The 22,563-nt window shown below is 50.6% G+C and overlaps 1 protein-coding gene across 4 annotated transcripts in view; it reads left to right on the top strand.

The window, feature by feature from the left end:
• Nek6 (NIMA related kinase 6) overlaps positions 1-22,563 on the top strand; it is a 71,808-nt gene that overhangs the window by 46,432 nt on the left and 2,813 nt on the right. For 3 of the 4 annotated variants that reach the window (XM_036183701.1, XM_036183703.1, XM_036183700.1), the window contains exons 5-9: positions 1,934-2,044; positions 7,332-7,440; positions 8,247-8,354; positions 15,693-15,787; positions 20,993-21,106. In XM_036183701.1, coding sequence (XP_036039594.1) covers positions 1,934-2,044; positions 7,332-7,440; positions 8,247-8,354; positions 15,693-15,787; positions 20,993-21,106 — 537 coding nt within the window. The remainder of the gene's footprint in view (positions 1-1,933; positions 2,045-7,331; positions 7,441-8,246; positions 8,355-15,692; positions 15,788-20,992; positions 21,107-22,563) is intronic. The other variant, XM_036183702.1, reaches the window with a different exon arrangement.

Raw genomic sequence — 22,563 nt, 5'->3', positions numbered from 1 at the left:
GTAGAATGATTGCCTTGTAAGCATGAGGATATGACTTTAATCCCTAGAACCCATTTGTTGTTGTTTGTTTTTGAGATAGGGTTTCTCTGTATAACCCTGGCTGTCCTAGAACTCACTGTGTAGACCATGCTGGCCTTGAACTCACAGAGATCCGCCTGCCTCTCAGTGCCCTCAGTGCTGGGATCAAAGGCATGCGCTACCATGCCCGACCTTCATATTTGTTCGGTTGTTTCTAATAAAGCCAAGTAAGGTATTGTGTGCTCTAGCCCCAGTGCTGAGGAGGTATAGATGCTAGAGTCTCTGGGGCTCACTGGCCAGCTAACCCAGCCTACCTCGCAAGCTACTGATCAGTAAGAGATCCTGTCTCAAAAAACAAGGTGGGGCCAGCAAAGATGGTTCAATGAGTAAAGCATGTGGCCATGCAAGGCACCGGAGTTAGTCCCCAGAGTCCATATGAAGATGGGAGAGCTGATTCACAAGACCATCCTCCGGCCTCTACATAGGCACCATGGCATTGCATACACTCACATGTCATACACACACAATAATAATGAATAAAAATTGTAACGTTCTCTGATGGCCACAGAAGCTGGTGTTAGCCCTCAATAACTTTCTCAAAACAACCACAAAACAGTTTGGTAGAGAGAGAAGAGTTTGAACAAGGTGCCAGGGAAGCTAGACCTGCCAGTGAGAAAGAGTGAGTGGTAACCCCTGCCTCACACCACACACATATGGTTGTGAAATGGATTAATCTAAAAATAAAATGAAAGACTAAACCGAGGAACATTTCTGTAGTCTGTGTGCAGATTTGAAAGTTAAAGCTATGCCAGGTGTGGTGTCATCCACCTGTAATTCCAACATGGAGGAAGCTAAGGCAGAATAATACCCTGGAGTAAAGGCCAGCCTGGGCTATATAGTAAATACCAGGCCATCCTGATGTGCAGAATGAGATCCCCAAAGAATGAACAAAAAACACAAGCTAAGGCTATAATCAAAAGTTTGTAGGAGAAAACTGCAGGGACATGTCATAGCTAGAGCACACAAAGGTGTCCCTGAATACCAAGGGCATTAGCCATAAAAGAAGGCCGGAATCATCTATGCCCATCATAGCCACCATAGAGAGATGAAAATCAAGTCACAGATGGGAGACACCACCTCATTGACAAAGGTCTTATGCATATATATGCTGACAGATCAATACTGGTAAGTAAATACCCCAGGGTCTAATTGGTCTGACTGGTTCAATGTTTTCAGAGCTCCAGGGCATCCAGGTCCCTGCCCCACCTTTCCCCATATGCCCACTCTCCTAGGCTTCCAGCACCCCCTGCCTTGCTGTCTCATCAGCCACTCTGTCCTCTGTTCGACCCCTGGGATGTGCTATGCCCTCCTACCACAGGGCCTTTGCACAAGCCATATCCACTCAGACTCCTGGCCTTAGTAATTCTCATTAGTCCTGAGAAAGCAGCCTTTCCTGCTGGCCCAGACTAGCTGGGCTCAAACTTCTGGAGCCTTTAGCATGTTGTCAGTTAGACCCTGGCTGTCTGCTGACAGATGAACAGCGTCAACCACAGAGTCCTTTCACTTCCCAGACCCAGTAACCATGTAGGTGTAATGTCACCACCAGAGTCCTCTCTGTGAGGTAGAGCTGATTTTTACCACCCTGCCCAGCCTCATTCACTTGTTCAGCATACTGGAACTCACACTGAGAGAGTCAGTCAGGGGTGCTTGGGCTCAAAAGGATTCTTAGGCTTCCAAGGGATGGCTGAGACATTGAGGAAGAATACAAGAACAGAAGGAATGTTTCTGTGAACCCATGAGCTGAGTTTCACTGGAGGGGTATTGGGGGTATGTGTGCAGGGCAGGCACTGGGGCCGTGCAACTCATCACTGGTATGTCACCCCACCCCCCCCCCACCCCGCCCTTTCTGGTGCAGCAACTGAACCATCCGAACATCATCAAGTATCTGGACTCATTCATCGAAGACAATGAGCTGAACATTGTACTGGAGTTGGCAGATGCAGGCGACCTCTCACAGATGATCAAGGTCAGGGCAGCCTCCTTTCAACCTGAATGGCACGCCTCCATGTCCTGGTGACAGCCTTGGCCTGACTCTGACCTCAGGACTTACATGGGGTACCCTTGTCTTCCTGTCAGGCTCAGGTGGGGGTGGGTCACACAAAGCAAGGCAGTTATGCCTAGACAGGATGGTGACTGGGTAAGGGCTATGGTAACACAGAAGGGACCCTTTGGATCACCCACACTGCTCTAGCCCAGAGCATTTGGGGATGCTTTTCTCTACAGAAGGAAAAGGAACAGATAGTTAACACCTCCAAAGGTCAGACTCCAGTGAAACACCATGACCAAAGCATCTTCGGGAGGAAAGACTTTATTTGGCTTATACTTCCACATCAAAGGAAGTCAGGGCAGGAACTCAAACAGGGCAGGAACTGGAAGCAGGAGCTGATGCAGAGGCCATGGAAGGTGCTGCTTACTGGCTTGTTTCTCATGGCTTGCTCAGACTGCTTTCTTATGGAACCCGGGACCACTTGCCAGAGGATAGCAACACCATCCACATGGCTGGGCCCTCCCACATCAACCACTAATTAACCTACAGGCTGATTTTATGGAGGCATTTCTTAAATGAGGCCTCTTCCTCTCAGATAACTATAGATTGTATCAAGTTGCCATAAAGCTAGCCAGCACCTCTCCTGTGTCAGCTGACACACAAGCACATCACTGTTGAACCACAACCTTTCCTTGCTTGTTCTTTTTTTTTTTTAAGATTTATTTATTCATTATGTATACAGAAGAGGGCACCAGATCTCATTACAGATGGTTGTGAGCCACCATGTGGATGCTGGGAATTGAACTCAGGACCTCTGGAAGAGCAGTCAGTGCTCTTAACCTCTGAGCCATCTCTCCAGCCCCCCTTGCTTGTTCTTGATCACACACTAATATCAACATCACAATATAAAATAGCTTACAAACTTAAAAAACCCCACAATCTTTACAAATTCAAATACTTTAAAATTCAGTTTCTTTAAAAATTCCAAGTCTCTTTAAAATGTTCAAAGTCTTTCAGCTGTGGGGGCCTATAAAATAAAAAATAAGTTAAATATTTCCTTACTTTAGGGGGGAAGAATGGGGGCACAGTAACAATGTGAACAAAGTAAAACCAAACTCCAACTGAATAAATAGGACAATGTCTAATGTCTGGGATGTACTTGTGATCTTCTGGGCTCTTCCAAAGGCCGTGGGTCACTTCTCCAGCTCTGTCCTCTGCAGCACACTCAGCTTGTCTTCTAAGGCAGGCTGCACTCCACTGCTGCTGCTGTTCTTGGTGTCATCCCAGGGTACTGGGGTCTCAAATGCTAGGACTTTCTGCTGCAAGTGGGCTGCACTTTCACCAATAACCTCTTCATGGTGCCAAACCTCAGCTGCTCTGCATGTCCCCTGCATTTCCTCAACCTCACCTCCGGGTGATTCTTACACCACCAAGTTTAGCTGCCAGCACAAGGTACAACCTTGGCTGCCACTGAACACAGCTCCTGTGTGCTGACTCAGGAAACACGTCCCAGAAGATTTCATCTCAGTGATGCTGGGCTCTTCTCTCACCACTAAGTTCTCAGCTCCAGCCGACCATCAAAGCAGAGGTTTCACTTTAGTGGTTCGGTCTGTTGATAATCATAGCCAATTTTTCAGCTCCAGCTGAAGAGAACCACAGATTCTTAATTCAAAATGTGCAGTGGTTCCATAGAATCTTCAAGTGACATGTCCTATGGCTCCAGCTGCCACATAGGGGAAACTGAGGCCCAGGAAGGTTGTCTTGTCTGAAAACACTATGTGGGAACCCATAGTGTCTGTACCTGGCCTGGAACTGGTCAAAGGTCATTGTCTCCACAACCCAGCCTCTGGACAGGTGTATTCATTACCATGGAGTGAGGATTCCATGTTTGGTCTGTGAGAGGCTGAGCAACAGTGAGCCTGGAAAGCTCAGTGCCATGTTCTCTGATACCCTGTAAACTATTGTCCCCTCCCAGGACTCAGGAGTGGAACTACTGTGGGCCTGGTCTCAGGGACTCAGCATCTCCACAGAGAGTGCCACCATCAGTCTCTCACAGTCAGCTCAGAGATGTTTAGTCTCCAGCCACAGGCAACACAGCCTGTAAGTGGAAAGCCCTAATCAATGGCCTCTGACCCTTGCTTCTCCCATGAGGCCCTCATGTCCCTGCTGGTATGGGTCTCCATTAGTGGACCCCATCACCTGCCTTCCCTGAACCTATTCTGTCCTGAGTGAGGCCAGGCCGTGCACACACCCCAAACACTTGTCTCCTACCGTGTTTGGATATGGGCTGACATGGATTTCGTCTTTCCAGTAGGCACTGGGGACTGAGCAATTGTTTGTCAGTTGCTCTTCAGAAATTTGACCCCTAGGAATACGGTGTCATTGAGAAGTGGCATTAGTGAGCCGTTATCACCTGCTGTTATTATTTCCATTGACATTAATGCATTTGCAGGGTGTTAGTCTCCACGCAGATCCCTGGTGGGAGCAGACGTGATACATCATGTCTTAGGCCCCTTCACTTGTTTCTTGCTCACTAGGTGCAACTTTCCACCATCTTGCCATGTGCCAGACCCCACCAAGACCTCAGGGTTCCACCATTGCTGGTGGTGCCCCCAGGAGCTTGAGTTCTACCAGGAAGCTCTAGAGTGAGCCAAGGTAGGGTCTGTGAAATCAGAGGGCTCCCTGGGGGAGGTGAAGCTGAGTTGACCCCAGAGCAGATGGGGAGTACAGAAGTGGAAGAGCTGGATAAGCATGCCAGAGAGTGAGATACACCAGATGAAGAGGTGACCGTGGGGTCAGGTCATGCTGAGTTTCTCGGTTCAGGCTCAGGATTAGGGACTGCTGAGTTCAAAGGAACTTCCTTGTGTTTGGAAGACTGGGTGGCAAGCAGAGGGGTGAGTGGGGATGGAGAACCGGACCCTCCTTATCCTCTCCATACGCTGCAGCCCATGGACCTCAGATTCCCTTGTGATCTCTCAATCTGTGGAATGGAGGCAGATGCATTTGGCCGGGGGCAGGGAAGGGTGCTAGGCATATACTCCCCTCCCTGAGCTCTAGTGTCTACCCTTTCCCGGTGACCTCTTGGGAGAGGATTCTGGGAAAGTGCTGTAGGCCAGGGCAACTCCTTCAAACTAAAGGAAATGGACTGGGTAGCCAGCCTGCTGGCCTCTTTCTATGTGCCCTAGGCTCCACAAAGAACTGACTTTGGGTAGTGTGGAGGCCATTCCTGCCCTGGCCTCCCTCCCTAGTGAATGCCTCCTCCCTGCCTGCATCAGCTGACTGCAAGGCTTCCTCACAGGCAGGGCCAGGGCTGTAGCAACTCCAGCCAGCAGGGGAATTGGGGCAGTGCCATAGTTGGACACACTTAGGGTGACTTAGCAGGCACCTACGCCCAGTTTCCTCATACCCAGCACACTGCTGGGTATGATCTGTTGCCACACCCCTTCCCACTTAGACTTCTCTAGGTATCCAGGGGCACCCAGCCTTTGTAGCCAACCCCAAGCCTGGGCCACACCACAGTGTTCCCACTAGCCTTAGTTAGAGGTCACTGGTCAGCAGGGCCTATGTCCTGAGGGCTTGCAGCCTCAGGAGCCAGTCAACCACGGTGCTGGCATTATTTACAGGACTGGTGAAACCCAGAGCTATCACTATCTGAAACCCACCAGAGACGCTGCGCTTTTCTTCTAAATGTCAGCTGGCACTTATAGAATGTGACATTTAGAAAATCACTACTCTTGACTGCACATGTCCCCACGTAAACACTATAATGAGGACCAAATAACATTACGGTGTAAATAACAGCCCGCCCAGCCTGCCGCAGAGGCCTGGGGGTGGCCCAAAGCAGAGGTCTTCTGGGAGACTAGGACAGCTAGCCCTCCAGCTCCTCCTAGAAGGGCCTCAGGAGAGCCTCAAGGGGTTCAGCTTCCAGGCCAGAAGCTGTCATGGCCCTTTATCTGGAGATGCCCAGCTCTGGATCCCAGCTCACTGTACCTGCTGCTTAGTCTCTCTGAGCATAGTGCCTGTCACAGGTCCCCACCATCATTAGATGTGATGAGGAGCTCAGAAGGCCTAGCTGACCTCCACTTTGTAGCCCTCAGTGCCTTCATGCTTCTTGCTGAGGGCCCAGCAACATGGCCTGTGCCTTTCCTTCACTCCCGTTCCCTCGCCAGGTGGGGCAGGCATCCTGGTAGTTCCTGGCTTCCTACACCAGAGTATTTACTTGATGTAGGCCACAGTGCCACTGCTTGCCACTAGAATAACAGCTTACCCAGGAAACTGGGGTGCCAGTCACTGCCCTGCACCCCAGCACAGGCCTGGTGCCCAGGAGCTCACGCACTCCAACGCACAGCTGTTGTTACCTCAGCAATGTGTTCCTGCATTGTCTTTCCAGAACCTTCTGTTTCAGCTCTCTCAGTGAAGCCTGGGGGAGTTGTTTCTTTTTTCCTGGAGGATTGAATTGGTTTACTAGGTCCTGACTAATCTTTTGTCAACTTGACATAGGCTCGAGTCATCTGAGAAGAGGGAGCCTCAATTGAGAAAAAGCCTCCATAAGATCTGGCTGTGGGCAGGCAGGCCTGTAGGGCATTTTCTTAGTGACTGATAGAGGAGGGCCCAGGCCATTGTAGGGCCCAGACCACCCCTAGGCTTGTGGTCCTGGGTTCTCTAAGCAAGCAAGCTGAGCAAGCCATGAGGAGGAAGCCAGTAAACAGCACCCAGACTTCAGACTTCACAGTCTCTGCATCAGCTCCTGCCTCCAAGTTCTGTGAGTTCCTGTTCTGACTTCCTTCCATGATGGACTATAGTAAGGTAGTAGTAGATGAAATAAGCCCTTTCCTCTCCAAGTTGCTTTGGTCATGGTGTTTCATCACAGCAGTAGATACTCTAAGACACTAGGCCAGGAGGCAGATTAATACCTGCTAAAACCAAAGGGCTGCTTGAAAAAGATACGCCCATCTCCCCAAGGTTTCTATGCCTTTAACAATCACATGACACTGGGACTTGCTGGTTCTGAGGATGTGGGGACAACAATGGCTACCTCTCAGGCATGACTTGGATGCCTTCCTCCTGCACCAGGCCAGGGCTGAGGGTGAGTATCCCTTCCCCAGGATCCCTCTGGGCCAGGCTCTGACCTCACAGTACAGAGCTCATGAGGCTGAAGAGAGGCGTGGACACAGCATCTGGCCCTCCTTGTTTGCTCAGCCCCCACCACTGTGTCACCCCTCCTGGAAGCATGCTCACCCAGGCCTATCTGTCTGTCCCCCTACAGTACTTCAAGAAGCAGAAGCGGCTTATTCCTGAGAGGACCGTGTGGAAATACTTCGTGCAGCTGTGCAGCGCTGTGGAGCACATGCATTCCCGACGTGTGATGCACCGTGGTGCGTGCCCCATGGGGCCTGGGACCCCAGCCCTGAGATCTCCAAGTGCCCCAGGAGATACCCTGAGAATGAGTTAGGCCACTTAATGTTCCCCATCCAGGATATCCAACATCTGTTCCATGTCAGGAAGCACCTGTGAGGGCAAGGGAATCACCTGGGGCCAGTAGTCATCACATGAACTTCAGGGAACGGGCCACCTCAGCACTTGTTTCCAGGAGTCCCAGACGTGGCCAGTTCTGGTACTGAGGCCAGTTTTGCACAGAGAAAGGATGTTTCCTGTGGGCTTTGACACCTTGGTAGGAGTTGGCTAAGCAAACTACACCCCCATCCCACACCAGGAAGTGAGGTGGGACACCAGTGAGTACTTCTGAGAGGCACTCTGAGGTGTGAAGCCTGCTGGGAAGGTGTCAAAACTGATGTCTTCATTTGTCCCTTCACCTGTCCAGTTGGTGTCCCCTGTGTGATGTGCTGCCTGGTGATTGTCATGGGGTGGCTGCTGTACAAGAGGAGACAGTAGTTTAGAGACCTCTGCTCCCCACTCAGGTCCACCCTGGGAAGAAGAAGGAGATAGACTCATGTTATAGGTGAAGAAAACGAGGCTTGTGGAACAGCTGTCCAGGGTCCCTCTGGGTGTCAAGCAGAGCTGCAGAGAAGCCTCAGAGAAAGGGACCTGCCTATGGACTGTGATGTTTCAGTGGGAGTTGGTTTTCCCTGAGTGAGGGCCTTCGTGGTCACTCTCAGACCTCTGGTCTTCCTTCCCTTCTAAGCCTACTCTCCCACACCAACCCCATGTCCTCACCCTGCAGACATCAAGCCTGCCAACGTCTTCATCACAGCTACAGGCATTGTGAAGCTTGGTGACCTTGGCCTGGGCCGCTTCTTCAGCTCGGAGACCACTGCAGCCCACTCACTAGGTAAGGGGCCTGTGTTCCCCGCAGCCCCTGTAGGCCTGGGTGACCTGGCCGGAAGGGCAGACATTCTTCTGGAAGCATTTGCATAGTGTGGGGAAGTCCCTAGAGTTTGCTTTCACTTTGGTATAGATCCAGAGTAGAGGAAACTGAGGCCCAGATAGACCACTGGGACTCTCTCTGTACCCTAGGTCACCTCTTGCACTTCCTGGAAGGCCAACAGACCCTGTCATACAGAGTAGGTTGCCTCTGCCTGCCTTATGGTCCTCTTGCTGTGCTCTTGTTAGCCCTGTGGCCTGCTCCCCACATGGGCCTGCTTGTAAGATTGTGAAGTCAGTCTTGGGGGTCTGGGGCTGGACAGCTGGACTGTGGAGGAAGAGCAACTGGGAAGGCCAGGTAGGACCTATATCCAATTGGGGGGCCGTGCATGAGCCTGGGTGGTTGGTATGGGTACAGGCCGTGATGCCCCTGTTGGGGGTGTGGAGAGGGTGGCTGCTAAGGGTCAGAAAGAGGGAAAAGACTCACAATCAGATGAACTTCTGGTTAGTTGTGCCTGTGTGTAAGAGCAAGAGGCTTGAGTGATGAAAATGGAGCCTCTTCCCTTTCATTAGCTTAGAGGATCCAGCATAGCTAGTGGGGCACAGAGACGGGTGTCCCGTGTAATTAGCCCAGGTACAGCAGGGTGTCATCAGGGATCCATGAGAGGCAGGCATCTCCCCAATTCTCCCCAGTCAGTTCCCAGCATCTCTTGGTCATCACTAGGGGAGGCAGAAGGAACAAGGGCCAGCATGTCTGGTCTGTGGCCACCTCCCAGAAAAACCTCTAGTTCTACTCATTCCCATTCCACTCTGCAGCTCCAATCCCCCACACCTGGGCGCCTGCAGCCAGCCACGTGTCAACAGTAGCTTCTGGTGGCAGCATGGGTGCTCTGTGGGAAACTTCCCTCTGGAAACTGTTGCTGTTTATTCGGGTCATGATGGCTGAGACTCAAGGCATGCACTTGTGAGAAATGAGCCAGCTGCTTGCAGGAGTATGATGAGGGTGGGCCTCCACCTGACCCGGGAATACCTGGGCAGGCCTCAACTTTGATTGCCTTGGTTTCCTGGCCCCAAGGAAAGGCTGTGTAGGGGCTGTCCCCAAGGACCTGAGGACGCTGTTATACCGCCACCGGCCTTCAGGGGCCACAGGATCTAGAAACTGGAATTCAGGGAGTTGGAGTGATTTCAAGGTCATATGGTGTCCCCCACAGCCGAGACTGCAATGCTAGCCTGTCCTGCTCAGTGCCTACTTCTTCCACAAGGTCAGGGCCAGGGGATCCATCAAGGATCCCCAGCTACTGATTCTGTGACTGGAAGGAAGCCTCACCTGTTTACCAAGTTTGGATGCCTTTTCTTTGTTGTGTGGGGTGACAGAACCCAGAGTCTCCCACATGCTAGGCAAGTAAGTGTTCTATCCCTGATAACATACCTCAACCCATGTGGCTTAAGAGTTTGGAAAAGGTCGGAACACAGAGGGAAACAGCAAACGAAGAGCAAAGGCAGTGCCTCCTGGGCCTGTCAGTCAGGCCTAAGCCCCACTCTGTCCTGTCTTGGAGAAGATGGCTGCAGTAACTAGTCAGAGCTGGTTAGGATCGCCTCGTTAGGGATGGCAGAGCCCTGGCTGCTCCGACAGTGTGATTTTATCCGCTCGGACTGCTACACTTATTACATTAATGAGGAGGAACTAGGACTTGGAAGAGGCTGCCCCCACAAGCTGGGCACCTCCTCAGGCCTACTGAGCAGACCCTGCAAGATGGGTGCAAGGTGCCCTCCTAGGCCCATCCCTGCTCTAGGCCATGTGCACCACAGTCCAGATAGCACTATGGGGCTGAGGATGCTGGGCCAGCTCTGGGAGCCAAGACCTTTCCTCTGTACCTACTCTAATCCTGAAGGTTGGCAGCACATACTTAGAACTCAGGACCAAAAGTCTCTAAGTTCCAGAGGGAAGCACTCTCTACCGCCAGAACACAGCTAAGTATATACAAGTCTGGTTGGGCAAGAACTAGAGCTAATTGCTATCACACCGTGAAACAGGAAGGATGTAGGGGCCCTTCTCATCCTGTATGTGGCTGTGACTTATTCATCTTCTACATCTAATGTGCACCTACTATGTGAGGGATGCTGGGGCAGTAGCCACATTGTCCTGGCAACCTCCTCATCTCCTAAAAGCTGCTGATCCAGAGCCAGGCTTATGCAAATCTGTTCCTTGCCTTCCCTCCCTGGCCCCTCCTTATGCTTGTATTTGTTAACAGGAGGCTGGCATGAAAGGGCATTAGTCAGTGCCATGGTCAGGCTGACAGGTGCGGTACCCAGCGGTGGCAGAACGGCTGCCTCAGTGTCAGGAATAGGAGCCGTAATTAGAGCTCGGAACAGAATGAGCGTCAGACGAATTACTAGGCAGCAGATCATATTTGTCAGGAAGGATTGCATACATAAAAATTAAGTGACAGTACATGCCGGCATAATGAAAGAAAAATGAAAGATTTGCCTATACACAGCTCATAAGCTACAAGCAAGTGTCTCGCTCCAAGCAACGGCAGCAGCTTCGAGACAAATGGTGGGTCTGGAGAGCAGGAATGCAGTCCTTGTGTTTGGCAGTGGTGACAGTGGTGACAGGGTGCCTCAGGCTGAGACTGGACCGGGCAGGAAGGGAGGTTGTTCAGAGCCAGGCCTTGTGGGGCTGCCTGGTCTCTCTGGGTCGGGGGAGCAGAGCCCTTTGGGAACAACCCCATCAGGGACCAGCAGTCAAAGGGCACGGCTGCTTCCTAGGCGTGGCCCAGTCCCGGGCTTGCAGACCATCTTGTCCCTGCACCATGCTGGGCTGTGTAACTGCAAGGGGCCACAGACTGGCATTGACAGCTAGTGAGAGGATGGGTGTGAGAGTCTAAACTCTGCCTGGAGGAGCCCAGTGTCACCCAGGATCTGCAGCCACCTTAGCTCCCAGCCACCCTGCATTTCAGTGTCCACTCAGTTCACTGAAGGGGCAGGTCATAAAAAGGTAGGCTTTAGAAATATTTGGGAAACATTTTGCTTTTATGAGATGGCCTCACACCCAGGACCTTCATCCTCGCTTAGCCGAGGGGACCGAGGCTGAGAGAATTAAGGCCACACTAGTGGTCACTGTCACATGATCGAGAAAACATCTTTGTTCGGGTGGATTTCCAAGGGCCACCAGCCCACGGTGTGGAGTCAGATGGAGAGAGGGGTCCCACCAAGATGCCTGGGGCAGGGACACCTGGTGGGGAGAAGCAGAGCTCTCCTTGTCATATGCCTGTGCTGCCATGCACAGGACCCTGCTGGGTGTGACCACAACATGCTGTGAGGTGATTTGTGGTTCACACAGACAGACATCCCCAGGGATGCCCTCTCATTAATGAGAATTCACCAAGGACCAAACACTGTTTCGATCCCCACCTTTCATTGTCCAATCAGGAAAACTGGCTGCTAAGCATAAGGGCATCACTGATGAGAAGCCAAGGCAGAGGCATCTTGGCCTTTGGCTGGAGAGTGGCCAGAACAGGTCATACCAGGGGGCAGTTTGCATAGCTCTGCCTGTCATCTATCCTGGAGTCCAGGCTTCGGCCCCACCTGGTAGGTGATGTCACCTGGGGAAGGGCAGCTTGCAGATACTGGCCTTTTTCATGTCTAGTATCTCAAACAAGTGAGCATTTCTAATTGTGTTGTATGTTTGGACAGGGGAGCATGTTGTGGGAGGACTCTTCCCTCAGCCTGTGGGAGAGCTCTTCAGTCAGCCTTCCACTTTGAGGTTCATGTTCTCTGCTTTCTGTCAGGTTCGGAATCTCCAGTTCTAGGGTAAAGACTCAGGAAGGTCAGGCTTGGGCAGGCTCCTCTATCTTCTGTGCAGTCCATCCCCTGCTATGAGGAGGGACCGAGACCAGGCAAAGGCATGCTCTGCTGCACATGTGAAACTAGTTGGTGCAAGGTGGCCTGTGTCCTCTGGGACAGAACACTGCCCAGGGGATACCCTCTCCTGTCAGTTTCTCTCCAGGTTCTCCAGCATCACCCTTCCCTGAGGTCTGGAGACACACTCTCCAGTGGCCTGCTGCGAGTGTGGGTTTCTCTCAGGTCTGTTCATTTCATCTGTACACACAAGTGACGTGTTATGATCCATTGTATTTCCTCATTTGCCATTACCTGGATAGAAAATCCAGCTAAAGTGGCGCAGCCACAGGGAGTGCTGTGCTGCTCAACTTCCTACTCCCCTGGCAAAAGCTGCACACCCCACCACCTCCAAAGTATAGTGCTCCACAGCCTGTGAGGAAGCCTGGGTCAGGGCACCAGCCGAGAGGGTACAGTGCCCTCCAGAATGGGCCAAACTGCTCTTAGCTATTTGTGATTCTTTCCCAGATGAAGCGGGTGGGTGAGTAAGCTCAAGGGCTCCTCTCGAATTGGCTATGTGCTCCCAGAAGCTCAGGAGAAGGACAACTTTCCAGACTCCAAGCCTGGATAGTGCTGCTTAGCTGGACATTTACTAGAACCTTTCCTAGTGGCTATGCTAGGACTTCTCAGTGCAGGCCTGTCCTGACCCATGATCGTCTGTCCCCTGCTGGACACATCCTGGGGTGGGCACCTCTCACCTCAGGGTCCATCCAGCATAGGGCCACAGCTCCACCAACCACCAGATGGAAAGGCAGGTGTAGGGACAGACGGATGTGTGAATGGATTCTGATGAGCAGGTAATAGGTGAGTGGTTAGAGGACAGACAGGTGGATGGGTGAAATGTAGGCAGCATCTGGGAAGAGAGTTCTTCCCTGGGCATGGTGGTACACATCTGTAATTCTAGCAGAGGAGCAGGAGGATCATAAGTTCAGGGTGAGCATGGGTTGCCTAGTGAGATGCTGCTTCAAAGAACCAAGGGCTGGAAGTGTGGTTCAAGGGTAGAGCATTAACATGGGTAAAATCCAGATTCTGACCCCCACACTGCAACAGAAAAAGGAAGTGAAGGATGCAGGTGAGTGAGTTCCAGGACAGCCTGTTTTATGTAGAGATTTTCAGACCATCTGGCTACATAGTGAGATCCTGTCTCAAAAGGGAAAAAAAAAAATTAAAAACCAAATCAGTGAGGTGGAAGAGCAATGGTAGGGAGTGAGTGGAAAGCAGCTCACCTGCCCTTCCTTAGCACCTCTGGCTCTCATGCAGACTGTGGCCAGGACCTGCTGTAGAACCAGAGGGAGAAAGTGGTGGCCGGCCTTGCTGGAGTTCCCAGTGCACAAGCACAGTGGAGCAGAGCTCAGAGGGGAACGATGGCAGCTAGAACTGGTTTTAGGAGAAGAACTTAGGCTGACACACACAGGTCTGTCCCAGGCTTCCTGCAGGTCACCCCACCCTAGCGTCCCTCCTGCCTGGGCCTAGCAGATCTAAAAGGGGCCCAGAACAAGGGGACACAGTTCCGACCTCTGCCTCTTGGCTAGCCCTGCACCATCATCTTTGTGTTCTGGGTGCCTCCAACTGTAGCACCTGGGTGCTGGAATCCAGTGCTGCTTGTCCCTAGGTTCCCACTACTGACCAAGACCTGTGGATTCTGTCCTGAGGCTTGGCTATGACACCTCTTCACTTCACACCTGGCCAGTGGTTTGTTTTGTTTTTGTTTGTTTTGTTTTGTTTTATTCTTGCTACTGGAGTTTACTACAGATGTTTATTCCTAATATCCCACATGCCCTCAAGAAGTCATAGCTGCACATGTTAGCTGGCAGCTCTTTACTGAGCGGCCACCAGTCTGACTATAACCACAGAGTGTGAGTACAGGGTAGGATGACCGGTTCTCAGCCGTGTCTTTAAGTGACGGCTGCTGTCACAATGAAGCAACAGTCATGGTAGATGTGTGAGTTGGGAACCCCATTGCAGACCATTGTCTATGGAGTAAGTGGAGAAGATACGCACAGCCTGTTATGTAACATACCCATGTCCCCTTGACTCCTGCCATGGACCAGAGCTGCCTCGAGTTCAGGAGCCACAGCCCAGAGAAGTTTATATCCCCGCCTGGAGCAAAACAGAGGTTTTACCCCACTCTGTGAAGATCCACTACCTCCCAATTATGCCATCAGCTGGGGACTGTTAGCGTGTAGTTTTTTGGGGAGGGAGATGTTTCAGACCCAAACAGTCTTGGTGAGGTGTCAGTCTATGTCAGGGAGACCTGAGGTGACTTTGTCCATCCCAGTATATTAGTTACTTTCTTCTTGCTGTGATAAAGTACCATGACCAGAAGAAAAGGCTTATTCTAGCTCACAGTTCCAGAGGGGAGCCCATACTGAGGAGGCACAGAAGCTGGTCTGGCTGTTTTTTTGTCACTTGACACGAGCTAGAGTCATCCGAGAGGAGGGAGAGAAAATGTCCATAAGACTGAACTGTAGGCAAGCCTGAGGGGCATTTTTTAAACTTGTGATTGGTGTGGAAGGGCACAACCCATTGTGGGTGGTGCCATCCTTGGGTTGGTGGTCATGGGTGCTATAAGAAAGCAGGCTGAGAAAGCCACAAAGAGCAAGCCAGTAAGCAACACTCCTCCATGGCCTCTGCATCAGCTCCTGCCTGCAGGTTCCTGCCGTGTTTGAGTTCCTGCCCTGACTTCCTTCACTGATGGACTTCATGTGGAAGTGTGAGCCAAATAAACCCTTTGCTCCCCAGTTTGTTTTGGTCATGGTGTCTCACATCAATAGAACAGTGCGTGACTGAGATAGCAGCAGACAGCCACAGCGGGAAGCTGCAAGATCATAATGACCTGAAAGGGGTGAAGCACACCCCACTGACAAACTTCCTTCAGCAAGACTGTACCTCTTAAGGGGTCCATCCCCCAACAGCCCCATCACTAGGGTTCAGGAGTTCAGTACTTGAACCTTTTCTCATTCAGACCATTACACCCAGCTTGCCATTCAGCTCTGAACAATATCTTTGGTGAACTGAAGGACTTGGTTATAATGAAGTTGATCATTTTAATGGATCGACCCTTTATGTAAAGCTTCTTGATCTGCCTCAGCCTCAGTTTCCCTTCATGTGGCTTAGTCAACAAGGACAGTCATTCTTTTCTGTTGGGAGCTTGGTCTGGACTGTCCACATACAAACAAACTGTTACCAAAAGGACAATGGTCACTTGCTCTTCTGCATTGAACAGTTGTATTGAACCCTGGCTATGTGGCTTCAAACCAGTTCTTAAATCTGAGGGATTAAAGTTCTTTTAATATGGGCAACTATCTCAGTTAACCGAGGAGGGGACAGGCCACATCTCCTCTCCCTGAACCCCTGTTCATGTCCCACTGAGGCCCAGCTCCTAAGTCCACCCCTTGTATTGCAGTGGGAACACCATACTACATGTCACCAGAGAGGATCCATGAGAATGGCTACAACTTTAAGTCAGACATCTGGTCCCTAGGCTGTCTGCTGTATGAGGTAAGTCTCTCATGTGTGGATTGGTGGCCTGTGGGGACTTCCATGGAGACACAGGTAAGATAGGCTCAATTACGAGCTTAGGGCAGTACTAGTGCTGCACATACCCACCTGCAGTTTCAGGATCCTTGAAGACCAGTCCTTCACCTTTCCGCAGATATGGCCTCAGTGATGTGGTCAAGTCATCACTGCTGAAGGGTGGTTGGTAGTAAGCTGTACTGTGGACTCTGAGAAGGGGATGGGCCAGCAGAACATCTCTGCTGCCCTTTTTTCTGGTTTCCTTGGTAACCACATTTGTGTATTATTCATCGGTAGACAGGTCCCACACAGGCACTGGGAATGGGTATGGAGTCATACCTGGCTCATGCCCCTGTGTTGCTCCCCTTAAAGAGGTACCCTGTTTTTCTAGGCCCAACAATGTGGGTCTCACTGCAGAACTTCCCCTCCCTAGCTATCCATGGCTGTTTCCAGATCTGGTAGCTAGCCTGGAGCCAGGGACAGGGCTTTGAATCTTGGTATGATCCTTATTATCTAAGATAGCCACAGTGGGGTCCTGGGAATGGGTCTCTGGGGAGCACAACAGAGGTGAAATTTGGGTCATCTGAGGTCTCCATGTTATGTTATGTTGGTGGCTGCACCTCCCACCAGCCTGCTGGGACCCATTGCTAGGTACTCCCAAGAGGCTTCACTGAGCCCTGTCCACATGATTGGAGCCCTAATATGCAAGGTGACAGGCAGGTGAGGGCTTTGGGATTATAACTGGAATCCTGTGTTTTGCTTCCCTGGAGCTTGCTTGCATGGGGTGTGGGTCTGGCTCGAACTGGTCAAACTAAAGAACCCCATTATTAAACTGATGGCTGGGGATGACTGCAGCAGTCACTCAGGAAAGTGCCCAGACTACACCTTGGCTTCTGGGGACTGTCCCCCGGCGCTGCTGTGAGCTGCAGGCACACCCTGACCCACTACCAGTCCACATGGGGATCTTCGGCAATGGGGTCGCCGACTCCTGGCTTCCAGATGGTCTGTCTGGGGTCAAAATTCCAATTTTTTTTTACAAGGTGTAGAGTTCAGTGTCTCATTTTGAGCCATGCGCTCAAATACTGCCTTTTCTCCTGGGGAGGCATGGAAGGTAGACGTGCTGCTACTGAGCTGTACCCAACTGAAGGTGATGCATTTTAAATGCTTGGCTAGAGAAGATGCCCTTGTGGATTGTTTGTTATGGGTCACCTCCTAGGGCTTAGTAGCCAGGTGTCATCAGGAAGGACTGTGGGCAATTCAGGCCAGAACAGTCAACAGTGGGGCAGGCCAAGTCTTTTTGAGACTCTGAGGCCACAGTTTGAGGAATAGACTTAATGAGCACCTGTCTAGGGCCTGGGGTCAGAGCAGGGATCCAGAGACTCCTCTAAGAGAGCATGGCCCAAGTGTGTCAGGTGCTGGGGTGAGACTCCTCTAAGAGAGCATGGCCCAGGCGTGTCAAGTGCTAGGGTGAGGGGACAGCTGTTCAGGAATTCCCAAATACTCTTAAGCACATGAGATCAAGAAGCATGAGCGATTTTGACTTCATGTTTGTGAGCATGCCCACAGAACTCTCAACCATTGGGCCTTCCAGGGGAGAGATGCAGTGTCTGGCAGATGCCTAGACTGGGCAAAAGGACCCAAGGTCCTTATCTCAGCAGCAGCAGTCTCCGCAGGATTGGGTCATCAGTCCCATCCCCATCAGCTCCAGCTGCCCCACATGTGGGATAGTCTGCCTGCCTTGTGGAGAGAAGTGTACGAGGCCCTGTAATTGAGGTAGCCAGCTCTAGATACTCAGGCCTCTGTGAACCCACTGACCAGGAGCTGAGCAGCTGGCATTTGCTGCCAGTCCTTAGAAGCCCAACAGCTCGACACATTTCCTTTTTTGCTTTGGCCAACAGGAGGTCTCAGCACAGCTCAGCTTGGGTCCTCATGGAGGGAGCCCCCTTTGGCCTACTCTTATGTATACTGTGTTCATCCAGATGGCTTATTCCTTTTCCATCCTGTGTTATTTTCAGAAGCTGCTTCCTGTCCCCTTAGAGTCAGGAGGGTCTCTAAACATAAGCACGGTCTGGCTGAGAGGAGAACTGTGTGCATCCCCCAGGGCCAGTGGAGGGTGGAGGGGGACAGCTGGCTCCCTCTGCTCCTGCCAGCCCTGTCCCCTGCCCACGCCTTTGTTACCACTCCTCAGAGGCAGATGCAGCCTAGTCTTGGTGTGCGCCAAACCCAGTCATGGCTTTGATGTGTTCCCAGCCAAGCAGGCTGTTCTAAGTCCTGACTTAGTGCCTAAACACATAGGAATCACTAGGCCAGCATTAGAGGGACTGTCTACCTACAGCAAACCAGGACACCATCTGGACCCTACAGCTGTGACTCAGAGGGCACTAGGTCACACTGAGGGCCACCCAGGAGCCTCAGCTGCTCCCTACTATGGCAGCAATTGCCCTTTTGAAATTGCCCAATAATTGTTGGCACCAAGGCTCCTGTTCTCATTTTTGAAGGCACACTTCTGGATGTGGGTGGGGCCTCTGTATACTTGCCACTCTGTGCCTAGAATAGGAAGTCAATACACCTTATTGTGAAGAGGGGCTTGTGGGCCAGTTGTGTCCCCACCACCAAGGGACCCAAGGTCAACAGTCCCACAAACCTCCATACCTATCTGCATGTTTTGCCTAGCCCAGGGTAAACTCCTGCATCAAACCCTAACCAATGCCCCTACTGGGGAAGCCGTCTGTAGACTCACTGCCCAGCCAGCCCCTTTCTGAAGATGACAAGCAGTTCCTAGAACCAGGCTGACCAAGGGGTGAGCAGACGGTGGGGGTAGACCAGGAAACTAAAGCTGACAGTCATACAGCTCCCCTGGGTTCCTTCCTGCTCTAAGCTAGAACTTGGGCCCACTTCACGTAAGTCCAGAGGACTCCTCAGGTATGCCAAGGCTAGGGCCAATTATCAGCCAGTTATCCAGAGCAAAGACCTCGGCAGCCTGGCTCCTCATTAGGGAGTCAAACAGATCGGACCTTCACTGAGTGGGACATGATTACCCAATGGCCCTTCACTAGCAGGAAGGACCAGGTTGTCTTTTGGCAGGAGGCAACAGGAAGTGAGTGACAAGAAACACTTGATGGGGGGATGTCTTTCAGCATGCTGTGAATAAGTGTTGCTCTGATTGGTTGATAAATAAAGCTGTTTGGCTTATGGCAAGGCAGCTTAGAGGCAGGCAGGAAATTCAAAGAGAGAGACAGGAAGAAGATTGGGGGGTGGGGGGAGACACACACCATCCCACCATCCAGGGAGCAGCATGTAATGGCACACAGGTAAAGCCAGGGAACACGTAGTGACATACAGATTAACAGAAATGAGCTGAGTTTAAGTGTAAGAGCTAGTCAGTAGTAAGCCTGAGCAGTTTTAATTAGTATAAGCCTCTGTGTGTTTACTTGGGTCTGAGCAGCCGTAGACCAGGCAGGACACAGCAAAAATTTATTATTATATCCTTCTGGGGTCTTCGATGTAATTGAAGACTAGATAGTTATAATTTTCCTTGCTTATGATAAAAGATAAATTAGATATGAAACCTTAGACTCACAAATATAGGATAGACAGAAATTTTTCTTTAATTTTACAAAATACAAATAGACTAGACATTGTTACTGTAATTCTTGCTTGATAAACTTTTGTTATATGTAATTTTAATAGGTTGAAGTTAAAACCTTCCTTTTGTTTAGACAGAAAAGGGGAAGTGATGGGGCAATGTCTTTCTGTACACTGCTAATATGTATTGCTCTGATTGGTTGATAAATAAACCTATGGCAAGGCAGCTTAGAGGCAGGTGGGAAATCCAAGGAGCAACATGTAATGGGATGCAGGTAAAGCCACTGAACATGTGGCGATACATAGATTAATAATTATGGGCTAATTTAAGATATAAGAGATAGCTAGCAAAAGGCTTGTGCCATGGCCATGCAGTTATAATTAATATAAACTTCTGTGTGTTCACTTGGGGGATGTGAGTGGGAAAAATTTGTCCCGACCACCAGGCCAGGACACAGGAAATCTTTAGACTACAAACACTTGATCCCATTATGGATTTATCAGCAAATGGGGCCCTCAGGTGCCATGCTAGGCTATCTCCATGCTCATACAGACCCTCTCTGAGGCTTTCCCCAGGTGCCTTCAACTGGAGTGGGGAATCGTTACTTCAGGAAGAGAGAAGCCTGAAAGTTTTCTCCCTGGGTGAGAACACACTAGGGCCACTGTCCAACAGTCCTGTCACTCCCCAGTGCCCAATAGCCTGCCTCTCTTCAAGGTGCCTAGGGTGGTGTCTGAACCTTGCCATACCCTGTAGGCTGGGACCTCCAAATTAATGGGGCCAGACAGCCAACTGCAGAGCCCAGCCTCCCTCTACCCTGGAGCTTCCCTGAGAGAGAGATGGCACTCGTCTGCAGATAGCAGTAAAGGAAATGGTTCTGCCTTCCCCTCTCCACATCTGCTTCTGTCCCAAAAGCATTGGCCTTTCATGCATGACCTTTCAGGCAGACATGTTCCCAAGAATGGTGTTGCCACCACTCTTTAGATAAGTCAGTCAGAGCCAGGTATGGAATCACTTGCCTGTAACCCAAGTACCCAAGAATCTGAGGCAGGAGGATTACTATAAATTCCAGCCAGCCTGAACAACATGAGCAGAGGAGGGAGCTCAGTTGGAAAGTGCTTACCTTGCAGGACTTGTGTTAGAACCCCAGCACTCTGAAAAGGCTGTGTGCTGTGCATGTGTACTGGGGAGGTGGAGATAGGCTGATCTCTGAGACTCACTGGCCAGCCAGCTTAGCTTGCCACTCATTGACAAGTGTCATGTCAGATCCTGTCCAGAAGGCAACACCGGAAGAAAAGGTAAAATACCGGAGGCTGACTGTCCTCTGCACCACACACTCCCACTGAGAACCTGTCAGGCTCAGGCAGAAACTAGGTAACAGTCTCTATTCTTGTCAGACAGTCCTTGGGAGAGAGGGCCTAAGTGAGCTGGGGATATGGCCTAAGGAATCAACAGCACTTCCTTATTACAATCCCAATCTCCTTAGGCTACAGGGAGAAATCCACAGGACACTTACTGTAGTGTGGACCAACCAGTGGTCCCTCTGGCTTCTGAAATCTTAGACCTTGAGGCTGATGGCTGAGCCCTGTATCCCTCTTCCCTTGCAGATGGCAGCTCTTCAGAGCCCCTTTTATGGAGATAAGATGAATCTCTTCTCCCTCTGCCAGAAGATAGAGCAGTGTGACTACCCACCTCTCCCAGGGGAGCATTACTCTGAGAAGGTGAGCAGGCTGGGGGTCAGTCTTGGTGTACTTCCAGGAGGGGTGGTGCTGAAGTGCCTGAGGCTTGTAGGATGCAACAACACACAGCTGAACTAGGACCTAATGCTAGGCTAGGGGTACTGAGTACCAGGGAGATGAGAGATGGGCACCCTGGGCTAGCAGGTTGGTCTCCTGCTCCACATAACAGGCCTATAACCTGGGAGTTTTGACTTTCACATTTTATTCTGGGTGCAGGGACTCTAGATAGTTACTGGCTATATGAAGGTCATCCTCAGATCCATCATTTTTTTTTAAAGATTTATTTATTATTATTATGTATACAGTATGTATGACTGCAGGCCAGAAGAGGGCACCAGATCTCATTACAGATGGTTGTGAGCCACCATGTGGTTGCTGGGAATTGAACTCAGGACTTCTGGAAAAGCAGTCAGTGCTTTTAACCTCTGAGCCATCTCTCCAGCCCAGATCCATCATTTTTATAGGTGGGTTAAATTATCTCTCTCCTGAATAAACTATGAGGGGTGACTGACAGGTCTTCTGGTACCCTTCTGGCTTAGGGTATAGTCAAGACAGGTCTTCATCCTTCATCACCCTTAGAGTCTTGTTTGTCTCATCTATAACAATAGGACAAAACTAGGACCTCCTGTCCACGTTTATGATAAGGAGTATTACATGTGCCATGCTCAGTAGAGCCAAGCCAGCATCTACCATCCATCAAAAGTAGCTGTCGGAAGTACCACAGCTCCATGAAAATGTTGCTAAACATCATCTGTAATGTCTGTTGAGAGAGTCTAAGGTCTTCCCAAGTCCACTCCTGCAGAACCCAAGGCCACCACCTCATGATAATGGCTCATATGTATAGAATCTTCCCTCATTATGTTCCCACTATGGCAGCGTTCTCAACTTTTGGGTTGCACCACTTTAGGGGTTGAAGGACCCTTACACAGGAGTTGCCTACAATCATTGGAAAACACGGATATTTATATTACAATTTGTAACAGTAGCAAAATTAGTTATGAAATAGCAACAAAAATAATTTTATGGCTGGGGTCACCATAACATTAGGAACTGTATTAAAGGGTTGCAGCATTAGGAGGGCTGAGAACCACCACACCAAGGAAAGCCCATCCTCTAGATGAGTTGAGCTTTACAAGAAACACTCTGTTTATGGGGCGAAGCCTAGGCAGAAGCCTGCAGGCTCCAAGACAGCCTCTAGGTTCACCGACCTTCACCTGTGCATAGTGCTACCCTGGGGTGGGAGGGCAGGAGTCTGGAGAATTGTACAGGACCTTTCTGCTCCATGGCTTAAGGAGTTCTCTCTCTCTCACACACACACACACACCCCAAGTGAAAGTATTTGTGTTCTGGAGGCTAGCAGGAAAGAAGAATGGATTGCATTCTTCACAAAGTTCACTGGCTTGTTCCTTCTCATTTAAACTAGAACTTCCTCGCTACAT

The sequence above is a fragment of the Onychomys torridus genome, chromosome 4 (genome assembly GCF_903995425.1).
Source record: "Onychomys torridus chromosome 4, mOncTor1.1, whole genome shotgun sequence".
Taxonomy (NCBI): Eukaryota; Metazoa; Chordata; class Mammalia; order Rodentia; family Cricetidae; genus Onychomys; species Onychomys torridus.
This window is presented reverse-complemented; position numbering and strand designations above follow the sequence as displayed.